This window comes from Euprymna scolopes, chromosome 40, assembly GCF_053919585.1.
Source record: "Euprymna scolopes isolate OS-2025 chromosome 40, ASM5391958v1, whole genome shotgun sequence".
Classification (NCBI taxonomy): Eukaryota; Metazoa; Mollusca; class Cephalopoda; order Sepiida; family Sepiolidae; genus Euprymna; species Euprymna scolopes.
In genome coordinates this window covers 69,232,478-69,255,465 of record NC_136521.1, presented here as the reverse complement: position 1 = coordinate 69,255,465, position 22,988 = coordinate 69,232,478, and the positions used below count along the sequence as shown (strand labels likewise).

General features: G+C 32.6%; 1 protein-coding gene across 9 annotated transcripts in view; it reads right to left on the bottom strand.

Annotated features, from left to right (window-relative positions):
- Window positions 1-22,988, bottom strand: part of LOC145265608 (ubiquitin-like modifier-activating enzyme 1) — a 194,905-nt gene that overhangs the window by 24,688 nt on the left and 147,229 nt on the right. For all 9 annotated transcript variants that reach the window (XM_080121619.1, XM_080121622.1, XM_080121623.1 and 6 more), the window contains 9 exons: window positions 20,850-20,947; window positions 17,662-17,808; window positions 16,551-16,718; window positions 14,613-14,723; window positions 10,582-10,662; window positions 9,758-9,910; window positions 6,225-6,390; window positions 2,788-2,870; window positions 355-468 (listed from right to left, as the gene is read on the bottom strand). In XM_080121619.1, the coding sequence (XP_079977745.1) occupies window positions 355-468; window positions 2,788-2,870; window positions 6,225-6,390; window positions 9,758-9,910; window positions 10,582-10,662; window positions 14,613-14,723; window positions 16,551-16,718; window positions 17,662-17,808; window positions 20,850-20,947 (1,121 nt within the window). The remainder of the gene's footprint in view (window positions 1-354; window positions 469-2,787; window positions 2,871-6,224; window positions 6,391-9,757; window positions 9,911-10,581; window positions 10,663-14,612; window positions 14,724-16,550; window positions 16,719-17,661; window positions 17,809-20,849; window positions 20,948-22,988) is intronic.

Below are 22,988 nucleotides of genomic sequence, written 5' to 3'. Positions count from 1 at the left end.
CGTCTAAAAGTTTATTTAACCTACAGAGAGAGACGCTAACATAGGACCACTTCTCAAATTGAGACACTTATCATTGGGTGTATTTTCAGGACCCGTTCATGTAGTGTCAAACGATGCAGAACTGGCTGCCGTCACGAGACCCAAAACTGTAAACGACCTTTTGAAAACAGAGTCAAGATAGGGAGGAAAGTGAACAGAACAGGAAATTCGATTACGACAGAATAACGACCATATAAAAAAAAAATACATATATTTTTGAAACTTGAATAACAACCATATAAAATTTTTTTTTTAAACTTGAAATGAAGGCAGTTTTCAAATTCCAATATAAGCCTGGAAAAGATAACGCGTTACCTGCAGGGTATGTTCTATTGAATTTGGGAAATTCTTCAGCGTACAGATTGGAATGGATTTTTCTGGTGGATCTTGAGATGAGGAATAAGATTCTGTTAAGTGAGGAATCACAACCTGAGGAAAAAAAAAAAAAAAAAAAAAAAAAAAAGAAAAAAAAAAAAAGAAATACAAAATCAGAATGAAAATGAAACGCAGGAACTGGGACAAACATTAAAAAAAAGTTCTTACATATGCAAGATTCCAGAATTTCATACAGCATAATCGCGTTGACACACCAAAGTTAAGCAACATTTAGCTTGGAGTGTACCAGATGGGTGACCATTTTGGGAATTCTAGGCGCTGTATGTGCTCTCCGCTTATCTCGGCATTTGTTTCCAAGTCGTCCTGTACATACACTTCACTTGCTACTGGTATATAACAATGTCGACTCAGGAGAGGTGTGGTTGAAGATTGTGCACCTCCTGCCACAAAAATTTCACGTGCAGGCACCCCTTTGTGGGTATCCATAGTCTGTCAAAGACTGAAGGAGCCCATACAAAAATTTCATGTTAAATAATAGGAACCACGTTTCCAATGGAAGGGTTTTAAAAGGTCAGTAGTCACCTCTGGCCAAAGTTGAGGTGTGTGTGTGTGTGTGGGGGGGGGGGGGGTGATGGTTTTCGGCAAAACCCATCACCCTCTTTCTTAGCTGGCTGAGGTCTAATGAAGTAGGGCGCATGTTTGCATGCTGCCCCCCCACTCCCAAACGGAGGACAGCATGCATCGGGTGGATGATGTAATGAGATGGGCTATCTATCAATCTATCTCGTATCTCGCATGCAAAGTTTCTGTGCTTTGGAATAAACCTTTTATAAACTAAATTGTTTCAGATTGGCACTTACGGCAACATTTACAATTAAACAAAATACAGAACTTTTTGTATGATGCACATATCAGTCACAGGACGAAGATGTCACATTCTAAAAATCACGTAATTTGATCAAGTAGCTTTTTTTTTTTTTTTTTTTTTTTCAAGAAAATCAAATTTTACTGTTTCAACGAGAGTGAAAAAGCATCCAACGAATCAGATAACCCTAATGCACTTGGAAATTGTCGAAACAATCAATGATTACCTCCCCTTATGTTCTTTAATCAAACAATGCTGTCTGTGTCACTTATAGGTAAAAAACAGCAAATTTGTTTTTTGTAAATGAAAAAGCTACTTCAATCTTCGTGATTTTTTGAATATACAATTTCCATTCTATAACAAGTAGGCACAATAGAAAAGTTTCTTCCATCGTTATAAAAAGTGCCAATCTGGATAAGCACCTCTAAATAAATATCGACAAGTTTATCAACAAACAAAAAAATCTAGCCGAAATTTTAACAATCCATATTTAAAAAAGGTATTTTACATTTTTATTTAAATTAAGAATTACGTATATAAAATATGTTTGAAAGACTGGAAAACACATTTTATTTTATTTTTTATAAAATTTATTTGTTTATTCCGATATTTCGATGATATACATCCGTGACAACGAAAATCTTTTTTCGGTACTTGTACAGTTTAGTCAACACATTAAAAAATGAAAATATAAAAAAAAAAAAAAAAAAAAAAAAAAAAAGGTTATATTGTACGTATGTTTTGGACTGAAGATCTCTGAAAAAATTTTTTATTTTTATTTAATTTGATTGAGTAGTTTTTTTTTTTACAGCGGAAAAACACGTTTTTATGAGAGCGCGTTGAAGTCAGTCATTGTGAAATTTGCTGAACACGCCACGGGGAGATAACTCCGTTTAAAGCGCCGATACTCCCTCTCCATCTTTAATTCTAGCTTTTCTTCCTAAAAAATCGAACCTTTTGCTCGGTATCATAACAATTTTTTTTTTTTTTAACACCGAAAAAACTACTTGATGAAATTAAGTGAATTTTTTTTTTTTTTTTGGGAGAACTTCGTTCCATAATGGATACGTGCAACTTTTTTCTTTTTTTTTTTTCCTCGATATTTTCATTTTTTTAATGACTTGACTAAACTGTACAAGTACCCTTTTTTCTTGTCCACATGGTAGAATCCATGTGTAAGACTGTTAGTCAACAAGTCTTATAACGGTATGATTTTCAAAAACAATCAGTAGGATGCTGCGTTGTTTCATTGACAAAGGATGTCAACCACCGAACTATTTGATTAAACAAATTTATTTATTAAAAAAAATATGCGTCATTTTCTAGCCTTCCAAATGTACTTTATATATATAATTCTTAATCTCAAAATATGTTCAACACTAACGCAGGTAACATTTCTATAATTCATTTTTATTTACTTTTTAATTAAGTGTGAGGAAACCACAAGGAGTATCTCAATTCCAATCCACTTTGATGCGTGCGAGAAAAAAAAAAGTTATTTAAAACAGACAAGTGATTAAATGTATAAATTAAAATAATTTACTAACCTGAACATTTCCTTTGGTACCTAAAGTGCCAGATTCCAACAAAGGTTTACGATAATAAACACATCTTCTATCCATGTACATTCCTAGTTAAAATAAAAAAATAAAATAAAAAAATAAATAAATTTTGAAATATATATATATATATATATTTCAGGCAGACACTGTTATATATAAAAAAAAAAAAAAAAAAAAAAAAAAAAAAAAAAAAGCTTCTGTTTAGTGATACTTTTTTTTATTTTTTCGTATTATCTTTCTTGTATATACATCGAATGTATGGATGTAAGGTCCAAGCATTTTTTTTCGTCAAAGTGTCTGGTTTTAACTTTTCGTGAAATCATCTTCACATCCGAAAACTGTGTTAGTCTCAGTAAGGAATTAGGAGAGATTTACTAAATAGTAGTAAATGGGGTGTTAGCAAGGGTCGTGGGGAGAGAAAGGAGGAGGGAGTGAGGAGAGCTTGCTGTTCTAGGGTGAGTGGCAGAGACATGAGTGTGGAAGGAGGAGAAAGTTATGCAAAGCATTTGAGTATATCAGTACTATTCTGAAATGTGACCTGATTTAAGGTAAGTTTTTTGTATTTTTATATATATATAGCTCTAAGACCGATTTTTTTTTTTTTAACGTTCATTTTGTGATGTAGTATTTTGGGGTTGTTGACTAGAATTTTCCCCGACCACACGAACCCCTCTACCGGAGTCAGCAGTCCAACGACCCTCGCTTACACCCCATTTACTGCTATTTAGTAAATTTCCCATAATTCCTACTTTCTTACCGAGACTAACGCACTTTCCTGAACATGTGAAAACGATTTCACGAAAAGTTAAAACCGCAGACACTTTGAGAAAAAAAAATAAAAAATGCTCAGGCTTTACAGCCATACGTTTGATGTATATACAAAAAACGAAAAATAACAGGAAAAATTGAAAAAATAAAAAAGGTATAACTAAACAGAAGCTTTGTTATTTTTAACTGTCTACCCGAATGAAAAATACTGCCTAAATACACGCAATATATATATATATATATATATATATATATATATATATATGTATGTGTGTGTATATATATATATATATATATATATACACACACACACTTTAATAGTATAATATATATACACTTTAAATGCATATATGCAAGAAAGATGTATAAAAAAAAAAAAAAAAAGAAAAAAAAAAGAAAAAAAAAAGAAAAAAAAAAAAAAAAAAAAAGAAAAAAAAAAGAAAAAAAAAAGAAAAAAAAAGGAAAAAAAAAGAAAAAAAAAAAGAAAAAAAAAAAAAACGAAACATGCATGGTCCCTCGTGAGTACAGAGTGAACGAGGCGTAAAAAAAATGACTAAGTTCAGCATTTTCTCAAATAAAATGTGATTTAAATATATTTGTGGTATTTGAATTGTTTACAAATGATAAAATTAAGTCAAGCTAAAATTATGATTTACAAAATTTATTGTTCATAAAACATGGAATACCAGATCAAGTGAATTATTTCCTTATTCCATGGAGTTTAAAAAATTTGGCCTTTTTTCAGAGGAAAAAGGTTAGCAAAAGAATTTGGTGCTTCTTCATTAGAGCGAAATTTAAAATTCGAAACATTAAATTTAAAGTAAAACCAAATTCTGAGGTCGCAGTAATGAACATATCCCAAAATTATGAAAAACGATAAGGTACAAAATTAGTGATGAAAAGTTTTCAATTAACTCCCTTGTTATGATTCGAACTAACTTTTCATTAATAAATTTTCAACCTTATTGTTTTTCATAATTTTTGGATATGTTCATTACTGTGACATGACAAATAGGTACTATTGGTTTTACTTTAAATATGATATTTTGAATTTCGCTAATAATGAAAAAAGAATTTTTTTTATAATATTTCTGGTTAGTGCAAATTTGAAAACTCCAGAGTCCGAAAAAAAAAGAAAAAAAAAAGCATTTTAAAATTTTAAATACAGATTATATATATATATATATATATATATTTTAATTATTCTTTATTTAAATACAGTCATATCTTGCTATGATGTGCAGACCATTTCGATCATAATAGATCTCATCAGATAAGATTTAAAAGTTAAAAAACTGAAAAAGGGTTAAAGACCATTTTCAATTTAAGAGGAGAAAAAATATATTTCGCCATGACTGGCATGAAGCGATATTAACCTTTAAATTGAAAATCGTTTCTAACTCATTTTCATTTTTTGAATTTTTAAATCTTGCCTGATGAGATCAATCATGATTGAAACGGTCTGCACATCGTAGCAAGATATGACTGTATTTACATAAAGAATAATTAAAAAAAATAATAATTTGCTCTCTATGATTGAGCACTATCAACGATCCTTGTTGAAATTCAATTATTCTTAATTTTTGGATATCTTTCTACCTGGAATATATATAAGTAATTTAAAATAATCATTAAAGGTGATGTACCCCCTCCCCAAAAAACAACAACCCTATAAACAGAAATGTGTGATAAAGTGTTATATTTATGAGACCGATCAAAGACATTTTAAAATAATTCTTTTTGTTTTACAAGTTTTTCAGCATTTCCTATAATCAGAATCGTGATGTGATGTCCCTATAATCGGAATCGTGATGCAGCGAAGGTGTTACTCTACATTATTTTTGGTACTTGTACAGTTTAATCAAGACATAAAAAAATGAAAATATCGAAAAAGGTTATATTGTACATATCCGTTATGGAACAAAGTTCTCAAAAAAAAAAAAAAAAAAAAAAAATTTCACTTAATTTCATCAAGTAGTTTTTTTTTTTTTTTTTTTTTACAGCGAAAAAACAATTTGTTATGATACCGAGCAAAAGGTTTGATTTTTAGAAAGAAAAGCTAGTAATAAAGATGGGGAGGGAGTCTCGGCGCTTTACATAGTTATCTCCCCGTGGCGTATTAAAAATTTCTACAATGGCTGACTTCAACGTGGTCTCATAAAAACGTGTTTTCTTTCGCTGTATAAAATAAAAAAAAAAAATCAATAAAAAAAAAAAATCAAATTAAATGAAATTTTTTTCCGGAAATTTTCAAAACGGATACATACAATATAACTTTTTTTTTTTTCTTCGATATTTTCATTTTTTTAATGTCTTTATTAAACTGTACAAGTACCTTATTTTTATATTGAAAATATTTATCAACACATTTTAACTTCATTTCTGCTTTCAAATTCATTAAAATTAGCTTTTCCTGTAAAAAAAAAAAAAAAGAAGCTAAATTTGCCACATAATAACATCTGTGTCATTATGGTCCAATCGATAAAGTGTTCGCTTATGAACTTAACTTTCGCAAGTTCGTGTCCACCACGCGACTTTCTTACAAAATTTTGCTTTCGGCTGATGGCACCCAAGTTCTGTTATTTTTTTTATCTAACCGTATTTTACACCCCCCTCGCTAGTATATATATATATAAAAGGGGAAGGGGACTTACTGGCATCCACGTTATCCAATGCGTTGGTAACGCCATCTAATTGTTCAAAGAAGTCATCCGTGTAGATATTCTCCGTTTCTGGACCAACACGGTTTTCGTGCGAAGTAATTCGAATGTTGGGATTCATTTCTTTCACAGCCGAAGCAGCACACTGAGATTTTAGTTTCTGTAAATAGAAGACGGACATTTAAATTGCAGCAAAGCAAAGGGAAACCTTGAAACCACTAAAAAACACATAGAAGCACAAAAATTAGGAACGTGTGACTTCTGGAAAATCAACAACAGTGTAGTAAATAATGGGCAATCAACAATTCCCCCACTATCCAACAATCATGAGGTTGTTTGCTCAGCAACTGATAAGGCTAACATGCTTGCCAGTCGGTTTGCCTCAAACTCTACACTGGACCCTTCCAACCACCCCCTGCCTGACTTTCCTTTGCAGACAGACGCCACGCTACATGATTTAAAAAATCACCCCTGCTCAGGTGCATGCTATCATAAAAAACCTTGACACTTCAAAAGCATGTGGACCCAATCTCATCCCAGCTGTGCTATTTAAAAGTGCTCAGCTGAAGTAGCTCCAGTTCTCTCCAACAAATGCCTTAATGAATCTTGCTTTCCGGACTGTTGGAAAACTGCTTCTGTGGTACCAGTATTCAAAAATTCTGGTGAAAGAACTGACCCATCTTAATTATCGCCCCATTAGCCTCCTCCCACTTTTCGCCAAAATATTTGAGACTTTAATTCACCATGCTCTAGTCCATCACCTTAGAGATGCTAAACTTCTGACTGACAAACAATATGGATTTAGACAAGCCCGTTCCACAGCAGACATCCTCACTGTAATCTCTGAACGTATATACCATTCACTGGACAAAGCGGGGGAGGGCAGAGCGGTAGCTCTAGATATATCTAAGGCTTTTGACAGAGTATGGCATGAGGGTCTCCTCAGGAAAATTAGATCATACGGTATCACTGGTAGAATACTTAACATAATTAAAGCCTTCAGGTTGTCCTCGATGGTCGTACATCTAAACAATATGATATAAATGCAGGAGTTCCTCAGAGGTCTATCCTTGGACCTCTATTGTTCCTAATATTCATTAATGACCTCCCCGACAAAATTGCCTCCGAGATGGGTATATATGCTGATGACACCACACTCTATAACAGGCATGACATGAAAACAAATGAACATATATCTAAAGAAATGGCAAAAACACTAGAGGATGACCTCCAATCTGTAGTGGAATGGAGACATAAATGGATGGTCACATTTAATGCTGCCAAGACTAAACTCGTTTCCTTCAATAATTACAAGAAACCTTCTCTGCCACCAATAGCAATGGCCAATGACTCTTTATCTGAAAGTACATCTTTTAAACTGCTTAGCTTAATGTTCACAGGAAACATGAGTTGGAACAATTACATTGAAAGCGTTGCCAAGGCCGCTGCAAAGGTGGGCTCTTTCTACCATGCTAGAAAACTACTAACACCCAAAAGTATCCTGTACCTCTATAAGGCCACCATTCGCCCATGTATGGAGTATTGCTGTCACATTTGGGCTGGAGCATCTGCTACCAGTCTCTTGCTCCTAGACAAGGTTCAAAAGAGAGTCTCCAACCTTATAGGCCCTGAACTGGCATCTAAGCTTCAGCCTTTGTCCCATCGACGTAATGTTGCATCCCTCTGCCTGTTCTACAAGTATTTTAATGGTGAATGCTCTGGCGAACCGCAGACACTTGTGCCCCCACGACGTAGACACCCTCGACAAACCCGACAGGCAGCTAAATCCCACCCCCACACAGTAGAGATCCCTAGATGTAAAAGATCTTTCTACTCCAGTATTTTCTTCCCCAGAACCGCTAAACTCTGGAATTCCATTCCAGGCCACTGCTTCCCCAACTGTACTGGCATGCAGAAGTTCAAGTGTAACGTGAACCGACATCTTGCTGCCCAAATCCCAATATAGTACTCAGATAGTAGCCCCCTACACCAAAGTAGCAATGTGCCTTGTTTGGGGTGAAAATGTAATAGAGAAAAAAAAAGAGAAAAAAGAAAAAAAAAAAAATATATATATATATATATATATGTGTGTGTGTGTGTGTTATATTTAGGCTTTCATTGAGAGAGTTTTATTATAAGTGATGCTTAGAAGGAGTCTTATTAGAGTGTTTGTCGTTGAGAGAGTTTCTCACTGACTTACTAACTAACTAACTCTCACTTCCTATATTGAGAAATCCATGCATGTCCGGCCGCGTGACCAAACTCACGTGTCACCAACATGCGCGACTTGCACGTTTCCGACATTCTGATTTCCCAATAACCTATTTTTTCTTTTGTTGTTTTTACAAAGGAATTCAACCTGCATATCTAATTCATTTAACCCATATTTTATTATCCACATTCTTTTAACAATGAATAGTTTATTATTTATTTCATCAGAATTAACAATTTACTGGACATTCCATTTAACCTATTGTTCTTTAAAACTTATATCCAAGGTTCGATTTCTGCTTTTTCTCATTTTATTTTCATTTTAAGTAATCTCTCTATTTTTATACTTACATGAAAAGGGGACAGCCCTTATCATGTAATATCCCTCCCTTCCATATTTCACAAAAACAAATGTATGCATTTTTAAATTTAGTACATTTTTTATTTTTACATCTACACAACCACACGGCTAGAAAGATCAAGCTAAAAAAACAAAACAAAAAAAAAAAATCTTTTAGTCAGCCCTCCACGGCCGACTTCACAATTATTTATTTTTTTATAAGATCAGAACCTTTCTGATCTTCTTGGCATTTACTTTTTGGGTGTAGGGTCTTTACCTATGATTCACATCAGCTACTTTCCAGCCACCCATATGCCGCAGACTAGAGGTTTCCACCTCCCTCGAAATGGACGACTCTGTTCGTCCCAAAAGTGTCCTGATCAACTCTTTCCGCATGGTTAGTCTTATCAAGTATGGCTTTGTTTTTTATTCTATAACTATCTTATATGGGACATACCAAAGCTCATATACTTAAATCTTTGTGGTTGGCTTCAGAAATTTAAGATATACCTTTTTTCTCTCATACGGATTCACTCGGATTTCCTTGCTTGGATTCTTGAAACTTCGACGAGGATTTAGAAATATCACCCCTAACTAACACCTTTTTTTTTTTTAATTCATCACTCGCCTGAAGTGACCCTCATCACTTAGGGAAGTCGAAAACGTTTGTGACTATAGCAAATTTCTTTTTACACTGGAACCAAATGTTCGGACATGCAAGAGAAACAAACAGGAATTATCTCTGCTGCTCAATGGAACATGCACATAATGTGTCAGTTTGGAATACTAAATACAGAATTAAATAATCTTTAGCTATGCAAGAAGAATATCTTAAGATATGTCGCAATTTATTAATTTTCAAATCTTCAGTTCAAGTAAAAAATAGTTATTGCAACCCAATAATGTCATGGGTATATCTGGTTTTTGAATATAACCGTTTTAGAGAGAAAAAAAAAACACACACACAAACACATACCTGAACATCCCAAGGTCGGAAGAGGAACTGTCGATTTAAATTAGATTTCTCAATAAGGTCCATGTCAGTGACGTAGATATGCCCATTGCCACTAGAAAGTCCCATCATAGACCAGTTTTTCAGCATCTCACAGCCAATAGCACCGGCACCAACCTGGAAATTTAGAAATTGTCTATATCAAGTCAGTATACAGTACAGGTTCCCAATACTGGAGTCATGAGAATGGCAAGCAATTTTTCTAGAGTTGTCAATCGATAGCACTAATTATCGTGGAATTTTCCACGATGCCCCTCCAAGGGAGTGGGTATGCAGACGTTATTGTGTGAAAAAATATTTAGAGTTGGTGATTATAAACAAAGTTTGGTTTAGATTTTTTTTTTCTTTTGGAAGATTTTGCCATCTTTTAGAAATGAGTTTGTAAATTTTCGTTCTTCAATATTGTAAGCAAAATTCGAAAATTGAAATATTGAATTTAAACTGAAAACAAATGGTATCTACTGAATTGTTATGTCACAGTAATGAACATATCCAAAAATTATGAAAAATGATAATGTAGAAAATTAAAATAATTTTCAAAAACAATCAGCAAAAATTAAGTTTCGCAAAAAAAAAAAAAAAAAAAAAAAAAAAAAAAAGTTTTAATTGTAACAAAATAAAGGTAAATATTTTCTGAAAACTAAAAATCTTTGAGCAATTTAGCAAAACATAATTTTCGCTAATTGTCTTGGAAAAATCGATTGCCTGCTCTAGTCAGGGACCCATCTTGGTGTTGAGCAAAAAGCACAATTCTTTTTCAATTACAAAAGAGGAGCTGGGAATCTTACCAAAAAGTATTTCAGGTCACCAATAATTTTTTGGAACTTGTCACCAAACAGCATGATCTGTCCATCGTAACGGCAGTTTTTCTGAAAACAAAATAATCCGCAAGTGTTTTATTAGTGTTAAAAAAAAAAAAAAAAAGTTTGGCAAGTTACAAATATACAAGATTGGTAGATAGTGCAGAGCAGACAGAGGAGAGCATGGTAAAGAGAAAAAAAAATTTTTTTAAAGTGGGTTGTTTTTACAGCATATCAACTATTAAAATTTGTCTACATCATTTTTTTTTTTTTTATTTACAAAGGAGTCACCACTTATCAAGGCCGTATTCTAATCAGATTATTAAAGCATCCTCATCTTCAACAATATTTTATACAATGTTTTGGTCGATGTAATCTCCAACCTTCTTCACATATATCTTGAACTCTTGGAAACTTTCTGTCAAACTCTGGAATCTGCACAGAATTTCAAAACGAATCCTTTTTTTAATCCACGAGGTTAGCATGCCCTCATTCAGTCAGCCATGACTGGATAGAAATTATAAGTAACTCACAATTGTTTTTTTAGCGTTGGCCGTGCTGAGGATGTAAACTCCAACCCCCAGAATGAATTTTACCAAGTACTTTATCCGTTGTGCCAAGAAACAATATTTTTTTAGTTAATTATTTTCACTAACTTTTTGGAAAAGCTAAGAACCAAGCTAAGGATTAAATAATAGTAGTTTCATAACTAATCGAGAAGAAAATTCTAGAAATAACATTAGTCTTTCTGTGTTGTTAAAATCATTTTGGACTTCTCCTGGCCACTGAACTCTGGCAACATTAGTTCAGGAAAGGTGCTTCACTATTCACGAAAGAATTCCCAAATATCAACCTTATATAAGAGTATCCACTTCTGAGACTGGACAGAGCTTACAACAAATTTTGTGCTATTTTGTATAACTAAAACATTGTCTGGAAACAGCTGCAAACTGGAATACCATTGTTTGGAATACTATTTGAAAATAACTTGAATCGTTGAATGTTAGAACGATACAAAATTATGGTGTATTCAAGTAAACAAGTTCCAAAAATTCAACATCAAATATCGCGTACATGTTTCAGAGACAACTTAAAACAGTGAATTGCAACCCCCGTCGTTTAACCCCTGGTAGATATTAGACATGGTATATTAGTGCAAATCCGAAATGGAGACAGTCTTAAAAGCAGATATTCACAGTTAACAGTGTCCATATTTTAAAAAAAAAAATTTCCAAAGCCGTTTCTCCAGACAACTGATCTAAAAGGATTGTTTTCCAAAGTTTCTGATTTTTTTATGCTTTGAATAAATTTGTTTCTTGTTTTGGTGATGTATTTTGTTCAAGAACATTCAAAATATACTCGTAAAACTTAACAAATGGAGAAACAGTTAAGATTTTCTGTAAAATATGGACAACAGTTGCTGGAACCCAATTTTTTTGTTTTGTTTGTTTACTAGCGTTGGCTGGTTGTAAAATACGGTTAAATAGATTTTGATTCGTGGAGATTTCATGTATATTATAGAGAGAGGGGGGAAAAAAAAAAAAAAAAAAAAAAAAAGACTTGGGTACCTCAGCCAAATTTGTAATCATAAAATGAAGATGGACAAATAATAGCAAGGATAAAAACATAAAAATGTAGCTGACTATTTTTCCAATGTGATTGTTTGGCAGTTTATAGAAATTTGTTGAATGCTGCCTCAGTCTAGAAAGGTTTGTGTTTACAGTCTGTAAAGTTGAGAATCGTAAAAGGTAGGTTGGTTGTTTTACGGCATATCAACCCTTTTTGGGTTATTTAATGCCGAATCCAAAGATTTTGAAGAAAAATTTTTTTAATAGAATATATTTGTTGTTTTCACGTTGGTTTCTATTCAACCCATAGTTGGGACCCTAACAGGTACTACCACTCCGGGTCAGAGTGGACCTGGGAGCAATGGTAATTAAAGGGTGGCTCCACACTCCCCAAAGCCCGCAAGCTGGGGCCTCACCACTGGATATAGTTTAAGGTCATATCTAGGACCTCCATTGAGGGACTTTTACCCTCTGCAGGGGGTAGGGGGGGGGGGTAGGGCAGTCGGCGTATTCTAATGCCCCACCGACAGGGCCGTAAAAGGTAGGAGAGAAAAAAAAAATTTTATGAAAAATAAAAGCTCAGGTAAAAACACAAAAATTTTAATTGCTGTAAACAAGTTGAGAATTTTTAATAGATAGGAGAGATGACGTTATTAAAAAAAAAAAAAAAAAAAAAAAATGCCACGAGGAGGGCACAAACTCGTAAAACTGAAGTTTATAAGCAAACATGCTTTCGATTGGACCAATACGCCACCAATGTTATCACGTCGCAAATTTATCCTTTAAAACTGAAAGAACGTACCGACCGTTTACATATGCGTGATTACCAAACTATGACAAAAAATTGTTGAGAATTTTTAATAAACAGGAAATTTCTGTACAGTTGCACAGATGTGATGGCAGCAAAGAATCTTGGCCATGTCGTAGCTCAGCGTTGTCTGCATGCTGGTCTCACGCATGTCTTTTACAATGACATGTATGACGAGAAGAACTCTGAAAAGGTACGTTTAGTTTTGATTTTTGTTCTTACGTCCAGTGCAAAATGATCAAGAACAATTATGAATGCATTTATCATGAAAAAAAAAAAAAAATGTTCTAATAAGAAATTGAAAAATTTATTTTAAATACTTATCTACATCTCTTTACTTTTGAATTAAATTTTTTCCATTAAAGGAGATGGGGGGGAGGGTGACACTCATGAATGGGGGAGTTCAAAATAGACTTTGTACCCTAGTGGGGATGCCTTTTTCTATTCCTTGCAACGTCTTTCCCATAGAAAAGACATTGTGAGCCTGTCTCTGCTTTATCATTATTTTTATCTGACCTCCAATCTATAGTCCCTTCCTGTCCTGACTTTCACAAAGAACACTCTTCTAGCTGAAACCACCATCAATAATTTACCCCACTCTTTATCTGTGCCTAAACCTAAAACTAGGTTACATGAACGAAGCTTCTTTCTTAGAACAGCACGACTGCAGAACTCTGTTCCGTCTGCCTGCTTCCCTCCAGACTACAACTTGGATGTCTTCAAGCCCAATGTTAACAAATTCCTAATGAACCGCCCCCCCCTAATTAAACACTTCATCAAATCTCCACACTAACGTAATATACTTGCAATAACCCTTATCCCTGAGTGGCTTCCGGGCCTTGATAAGTGGTGATCACTAAAAAAAAAAACAAAAAAAAACTGCATGCCTGTGGAACTCTGTTCCATTGTCCTGCTTTCCAACTGACTACAATATGGTTGTCTTCAAGTCCAATCTGGACAAATTCTTGATGAGTCATCCTCTTAAGTAATCCAATTTACCAAATTTCCACTACTAAAGATGACTACATGTTCCCCTTAACCACTGTATACTCGAGTGGCCTCTAGGCCTTGATAAGTGACGACTTCTTTGTAAAAAAATAAAATAAATAAATAAAATAAAATAGAGATGACGTTATTAAAAGAAAAAAAGAAAAAAGAAAAAAAGAAAAGGAAAATGCTGCAAGGAGGGCGCAAACTCGTAAAACCGAAGTTTATAAGCAAACATGCTTTCGATTCGACCAATATGCCACCAATGTTATCATGTCGCAAATTTATCCTTTAAAACTGAAAGAACGTATCGACCGTTTACATATGCGCGATTAACAAACTACGGCAAAATTTTTTTTTTACCTTCCCTTCAAGCAAAACAACAGTTCTACTTGAAATAATTGATGATTTTTTTCTAATTTCTAAATATTATGTGTCCGAGTGATCGCCTTTAGTGGACATACAGACAACTGTCCTTTATATAATAGATAAATGCTCTAGAATTACAAATTAATATCTATTGAGCTTGGACACTGAAGGTTTGGTCATAAAATACAAGTCGAAAAGAAAAATAATTTCCTGGGCTGTTTCAAGCAACACGTAATTCATTCATGGATTTTGTCTAGTGTAAACTAAAAAAAAATTGTTCAACTTACAGGCTGGCAGGATTCTTCAGTGAGTTCGTCCTTGTGGTCATCTTCAGGAAGACATTCCAAAGAATCAAAGTAAAGGAATTGATAGATCGGCATGAACTTGCCGCTGCACGACTAGAAAAAAAAAAAATCATGAGTCAGTTTTTGATGAACACAACATTCTAAAAATTTAAATCTAAATTATTTCGTACAACAAACGTATTCATAAATAATAGTACTTACCTAGAACCCCACTAATTACAGAAAAATCTTTATGATGTACGTACTCGCCATGGAACAAAGTCATATTCCAAAAATCACAAATTGATTTTTCAAATTTTTTTTTTTTATTTAAAGAAAATCAAACATTACGAACGGAATGGGAGAACTGCTGGGTGTCAAATTTTAAATTTTGTCAAAATTCAAGGGGAACAATTCAATTTGACTACGGAGATTTTCTTTGTAATTGCTAAAATTTGATTTAATTAAAAATAAGCACTTGATCAATTTATAAAGATTTTTCTTTCTTTTTTTTTTTATATATCTAGTGTAATTCTAAACTAAGCACCTACATAATAAATGTTCATTAAAAAAAGTATACTTTCTCTCCAAAGAGCATAAGAGAACTTTTGCTTAGGGGATGATTGTTCCATTGCATTAATTTGAATTTTTCATATTTCTTATGCAAATGTAGAATCTTTGTAATTGTTTCTGGTTAAATGAAAATATTGCCAACATTTGTTGAAAAGTTAACTTTTAACCTAAAATCTTTGCTAATAGCCACTTGAGGCACAATATCTCCTGCATATTAAAGCATAGAACAATTTTTTTTTTTTATTGATTTTTTTTTATCTTAAAAAAAAAAAAAAAAAAAAAAATTGCCACAAAAATGACCATTTCTTCTGACTTATCTAAATCTTCTATATGTACAGTTTAATCAAGACATTAAAAAATGAAAATCTTGAAAAAAAGTTATATTGTACGGATCCATTATGGAATGAAGTTAAAAAAAAAAAATTCACTTAATTTGGTAGAGTATTTTTTTTTTTTTACAGCAGAAAAACATTTTATGACATCGAGCTGAAGGTAGTCATGCTTGAATTTTTTCAGTACGAAGGGGGGGGGGACACACACGAAGAGATAACTCGGTCTAAAGCGCCGACAGCCCCTCCTCCCCTATGTTAAATAATAGCTGCTCTTCCTTCCTCGTGGTCTAAAAATCAAAGCATAGCTGTCTTTTGCTCGGTGTCAAATTGTTCTTCCGACGTAAAAAAAAAAAAAAAAAAAAAAAAAAAAATCTACTTAATCAAATTAAATCATTTTTTTCCGGAGAACTTCATTCTGTAACGCATACATAAAACTTTTTTTTTTTTTTTTTTTTTTTTTTTTTTTTCAATATTTTCAATTTTTACTGTCTTGATTAAACTGCACAAATACCAATCCTCCAATTGAGCTGATCACAGAATCCAAATGAAGAGATTTAGTAACATTCATCAAGTTCTACAGAAAATTTCCATAAGAAAAATTTCTTGAAAAACATTTGAACTTTTCTCAATGCGTTTTTTTAAGCATTTCCATATTTTGATTCCGCTGTTTTTCCTTATTGGTTTAAGAATTCTAACATCTTTCACGTCGTCCAGGATTTAAAAATTTTTACTTTTCAGATACAACAAATGTCATAAGAAAAAAAAAGGAATGCAAAACTTAAACAAGGAAAAAATTTCTGGGCTTTCTCATTTCGACCCCTGTGATGATCTAGTCATTTCCTAGAGGCAGTTTTATTGAAATTCATGATCAGTGCTACCTTATATGGCCAGAAGACATTCAGTATTTTATGTGTTCCTCACTGCCAAGAAATAAAATACAATAAAAAGAAAAAAAAAAAAAAAAAAAAAAAAAAAAAAAAAATTTTTTTTAAATTCAAAGTATTTTTGTTTAAAAACCAAATATTCATTGACTGACCTTCATGACTTCTTGAGCTGTAATACCCCCGACGAACGCTTGCATTGGGCAAATATCTCCTCGGGCTTGGTAGGAAAATTCATTTAGAACATTTTCATCCAACTCAATCTTATTAGAGGAACTGTTATTTATTTCCTTGCAAATATTCAAAAATTTCTCTGCATCTTCCTATAAAAAAAAAAATAAGAGTAAACAAAATATTACTAAATAACAATTCGCGTTTGTAAAAAAAAAAAAAAAAAAAAAAAAAGAAAAAAAAAAACATTTGCCATCAGCTGGAATCCAAATAGGTTTCTTATTCATTATTATTTCTTATTATTTGAAAAATTTTATTCAAGCCATTATTTGAAGATGATTTTATAAAAATCAACAGTAAATTCTTTACAGTGCAATGTAGACTATAATGTATTGATTGTGGACAAAGTCAAGCGAGAAGGCATGTGAAGTTTCCTCCCAATGGAAGCCTAACTAGAACAGGCAATCAATCGCTTCGATTGAAAAAAAAAAAAAAAAAAAAAAAAAAAAAAAAAAAAAGAGGCAATTTCACAGATTTCACTGACAATAAAAGTATGAGAGAGTGGAACATTTGATTCTCATTCAATCCCAGACAACGTCGAGTCTCTCTGCTAGTGTGTGTGCATATATATATACATACATACACACACACTAGCGGGGCCATCTGGCATTGCCCGGGTATGGAAAGGTTTTATTGTAAGGGTAACCCAGCCTCCCAAAAATTTTAAATAAAAATGTTTCAATCGAGCGAATACCCATGCTAGCGAAAAAAAAAAAAAAAAAGCTCTAGTTGTCTGGCTCACGACGCACGTATGTTACGGGCCTTCAAAATGTATGCTGAAATTGCGGGGCGTGAAAGACTGCAAAAATATCAAAACGCAAAAACTGACCCCGCCTTGCAAAGAACGACCCAGTTGATGGTGAAAGAATTCATGTTTTGGGCCAATTTTTAGATATTTGTTGTCTGAGAGTACGATCTTTCTAATGATACCGATTTTGTCAATGTTCGTTCCGCATGCCAAAAGTCTTTTGCAGACATACAAACACACACACACACACACACATTTATATAAAAACAATGGAAAAATATATTTACTTTATTTCTTGGTTTAGGAAGTGATGCATTTGTCTTGACATATTCATCAAGAGCCTGGAACGCTAAATGCAATAAGGCAGGACGATCAAACTTTGCAAAGTCAGTGATAAGAAATTCAGCTTCCTCCATCGCTTGTCTCAGTGGTTTCTACAAGAAAGAAAAAAAAAAAAAAAATTCAGTAATATGCAACTAACAGCATATTTAATGGCCGATGAAAATTTTTTATAAAAGAATAACTTGTACAAACGATTTTACTTTGCCAAACTCATAAGTAGGCCTATGACAACAGCATATTCTTTTCCTTGTTTTGATTCTCAAGTATATATATATATATATATATATATATATATATATATATATATATATATTGATATTTTGTATGTTTTTATGTAGAGTAATGTGATCCCCGATTGATTGTTTCTAATGGTGTCAGATATATACTCGAGAGTAAGAACAATGAAAAGAATATGCTGTTATAAGTAATAAAAATAAATTTTGTAAAAAAAATCAAAACCGTTTCTTGTAAAATCAGTTCACCTACTGCTCCAAACATTTTGTCAGACCATGTCTGTCATATTTTTGCTGGTGAATCTGTCCCGTTTGAATGGTCTTGGTAAAATAAAGAAATATATCTAATTTGATTGGCCCGAGGTTTACTTCATTGCAATCTCTCACACATAAGTGATGTCGCTAGTCTCAATCCTTTCTATAAATACTATTATAGTACGTGTTCTTTAGAATTATCTAATCTATTCCCTGCTTTCTTCATTCCCACTCGTTTGACTTTTGATCTGGTGATCTCCATCAATTCGTTGTTTTAATGCCTCGTTGTAAATACAGCTTATTATTCCAGTAGTTTCTTTCCAGAAACTGCAAAGTTATAGAACTCTTCTTCCTCACTGTTTTCTTCCAACCTACAACCATGACCTTTTCAAAACTAAGGTCAATAAGTATCTCTTGTCTTTGCGACAATTATCTTTCATTCTTGTTAGCTCCCAATGTAATGTGGTCGTCACATTATATCATGAACCTGTGAATAATTGCCTTTCAAAGAAACAAAAGAAAAAAAAAAAAAAATTCAAGTTTTTTTCTAGTGAAGAAAAAAAAAAAAAAGAAAAAAAAAAAAAAAAAAAAGCGGCACTTATTTCCAGTCGTTTCCACATATTAAGCCGCCCAACACATTTTTCAAGCCAGCAAAAATATGACTTTCTGAAAATCTTAAAAGTTTGGAGAATAAATAAATCTTTCATTTTGTTTAAAAGTTCCAGTTGTGCTGCCATGTGATAAAAAAAAAAAAAAATTGTACCGACACATGCTAAAAAGATCCTCCCCACCAAATTCTTTTTTTCCTCCTCCCACAAATTCTGTTGTTATGTCATGTCATGCTTGTGGCACAGCTTGGTCATTTGCATATGTGTCAGTGGTTTTGTTACACTTACATAGAGTGGCCTCATGCACTGGCTCAAGCATTATGTATTAAGTATGAGAAAACAATACTCATAAATATTTCCCTCCTCAACATAACTCTTTCTTCATATTTTTGCCAGTTTTTACAAAACAAGACGAGCATGCAGAGTCCCCATGCATGAGTGAATAAATCCGTTCTTGCAAAAATTTATTTTTACCATGACTAATGTTTGTGCAAAATTAAAAAAAGTTTTTAAGGAGAAAAGTGCGAACAAACGAACGAGAGTGAATTACTGGGTCCAATCCTTCCTCTGTTAGGAGACCAAAAAACATCAGTTACTTTTATAAATTGACCATTAAAAGAAACAAATGTCGGATTTGAATTTGTCTACTTTGTTATCGTTGCATTTTTCGTTTATGCATTTATACGTTCAGTTTGATTCTTTCGTGAATTTTGAACACACAAAAAGAAAACCTTGAAAATGGACAGCTTTTTGAAAATTTTTTTTTTCTTTTTTTTTTTTTAAACACACTTCTACCTCATTCACTCGAACAAAATTCCAGAAATTAAATCTCTCCAAAATCCAGTAAAAAAAAAAAAAAAAAAAAAAAAGTCCTGAATCACATGGTTCCTGTCATTTGCGGTTGTGTCTTCCACACAACTATCTGATATTTGAACAGATACTTATGACAGTGTGGGCAAGGTTGAAAGAAACCAGTTATCACAAAGTTTCATTGAGTTCTTGCAAAAAAAAAAAAAAAAAAAAAAAAAAAAAGTTAGGGTAACTCTTTTTGGAGCGGGGGTGAATCACGATTATATAAAAAAATATAATTTAATTACAAATTATCAAACCTCTTTAAGAATAGTTAAGGATGGGCACTGTCAGGGAATTATAAACTAAGAGGCAGTCGACTAGAGTTTATACAACGTTCACGACTTCCGTGCTTGAATTGAATGTTTATTAGTTATTAATTCTCTTCATTCTCGTGACAATTGTTTGGTGGCCTGGAGGTAAAGGCTTAGCAAATGGAGTCAAGATGGCTTCATGGCTGGGTTCGAATCTCCTGACAAGAAAGAATTGTCACTTCCTACACTGTTGATTGCATAAGCATGAAACACTAGTGTCTGTAGATATAAAAATTAATCTAAACATTGTATCTCCAGTGCTAAAAAAAAAATAAAAAAACATTACAAACATTAATGAGAAACGAATTACCGTCCTTTATAGTAGCTCTTTTCTTTATCTTTTTATATGTTAAAATTTTTTAAAAATTGTTAAAAACATTTCCTATCAAAAAAAACAAAAAACAAAAAAAAAACGTGGATGTCTGTTTATGGTTTCAAATTGGCTACTTTTTATAATTAAATTTTTTATAATTAAAAAGTCATGTTGAGAGGCGACTAAAATTTTTTTTTTTTTTTTTTAAATCAGTTTCTTTTGAAATTTTTTTTTAAAATTGTGCAAGTAAATTGACATCTGTTTGTTCCTTTATAATTTAAAAAAAAAAAAAAAAAAAATTATGCAGAAAAAAGTGTTCTTGAATTTTCATTGAAAAAAAAAAAAAATCTACATTTTTTAAATTAATTCTTTTTAGCTTTAAATGGTTAAAAAATTTGGTAAAAAAATTTGTTTTAAATTCGTTATTTGTTTTATTTCATTTTTTTTTTATTCATGTGTTTTCAAATTTTTTTAAATAATCGTGAAATTTCACAGGCTCTGCTAGTTATAATTAATCTATTATTTATAATTAATCTATTATTTATGCACACAATTACTTACAAAATCAATCTTCTTTGGCATTTTAACTTTGGTCACAATACCTCCGCGCACATACTGCGCATAATTAGAAGTATCTCCAATGCTGAATGTGTACGGCCCTGAAAAGATTAAATAGAAAAAAAAAAAAAATTAACCAGAAAGGAAAATGTGGTTTAAAAACAAGGCTTTCCACTATCACGACAAAATTAGCATTTCCAGTTTTCAGAGAGAACTGACATGAGAGGTAAAAGGAAGACAAAGTAAAGAAGGATAGAAGAGTAAGAGAAAGAAAACAAGATGGGATAAATAAAATCCAACTTAATGATGAAAAAAGTGATTTGGCACAAATTAACCCATTTAAGGCATATGTAGTTTGTTAGCAATATATTTTTGAATAGATTTAATTTTAATTATTCATACAACGGGAGCATTTTTATCTTAATACTGTGAATAATTTTTCTTTCATCAATGTAATGACCCCAAGATGCAGAGAGAAATAAATGATGAAACTAGTGTCTGAATAATTTAATAAAATATATTTCACTCTGCATCTTGGGCTCATTACATTAAGTGAAGAAAAATCAACCTGTTCAAGATACATGTATTTTGTTAGTAATATTTTTTTTTTTAAGGAATCGAATTGAATTCATACAAAGGAGTATTTTTATCTTAATGCTGTGAATAATTTTTCTTTTATTAATGTAATGACCAAGACGAAGAGTGACACATTTTTATTAAATCATCCATAGACACTTGTTTTATCATTTATGACTGGCTGAACCTAATAAAATTTGAAACCAGAACTTTGGAGACTGAATTACTAGTGTAATAGAGTCACCGACATATATGTAACAGGCGCACGGCACGTATGTAAATGACCAAGCCAGTGCACGAGGTGATGTCACAGCGGTGGAAGATAAAATAAAAAAAAAAACACATGGGCGATGAGAGCGACTTGGAAGCATGTGTGAGTGCGAGGGGAACTTTAAACAAAATGCAATTCGAACTTGAAACAAAAAAATGATCGGACAACAGGGTGCCGTGGGGTGGGCTACAAAAATAGCAGCAGAAAGAAAAAGCAGAGATTTAAAAATTAACCCACATGGCAGCAACTGGACTTGAGCAGAAAAGCACATGTTCAATACGCCAGAGTTTTGTTAACTACACAGCGAACAAAGAAACTTTTAAAATCAAGATGCCAGTATAGTTTGGAAAGTACCATAAATAAACATCTTTTATTTCAACTTAAGAAAAAAGCCAAGTCGAATTTCATTATTTTTTTGTTGCTTTGCGACCGTCTCTGCATAAATGCCTGGGTCCGAGTGAAAGTGACCACGTTACACCAGTATGGAAAAAAAAAAAAAAAAAAAAAATCTAAAGAGAATTAGCCTAGTGATAGTCAGAAATTTCCAGGTTGGTATCTGATGTACATTAATTCACTGGGAGAGATGCACCTCCATTCTTAATTAAGATAGGCTTAAGGCCTATCCACTTATCTAGTGTTTCCTTTTCAGATTAAATGTTTTTTAACTCATTTCAAAGTGTTTTTTAACATGTTTTATTAACTGTTTTCTCGTGTATATATATATATATATATATATATATATATATATATGATGGACTCTCCCATCGATTTCAACGTATGAGCTTCTAAGTTGCTCAAAAATCCACACATGATTTGTTTATAGGAGAAGGAAACTGATGTAAAAATCAGTGGTTTACTGTATACTCTGTCGCGTGGCAGTCGTCTGCAGTAAGACTAAAAAGTGTGGTTGGTTTTACACAAAGCTTTCACCACGATAAACAAATCATGTGTGGATTTTTGAGCAACTTAGAAGCTCATACGTTGAAATCGATGGGAGAGTCCATCATATATATATATATATATATATATATATATACACGAGAAAACAGTTAATAAAACATGTTAAAAAACACTTTGAAATGAGTTAAAAAACATTTAATCTGAAAAGGAAACACTAGATAAGTGGATAGGCCTTAATCCGAAGTTTCAAAGAAATACTTTCCTTCTCATCAGAGGGTAGGAATTAGCAAAATGCGGGATCGGATTTTGCATGCAAAAGTATTTGATGAAACAAGTCAAAGATCTTACTTGATAACAAAAAAAGTGAAGCAGAGGGAATATGGTGAAGAAAAAGG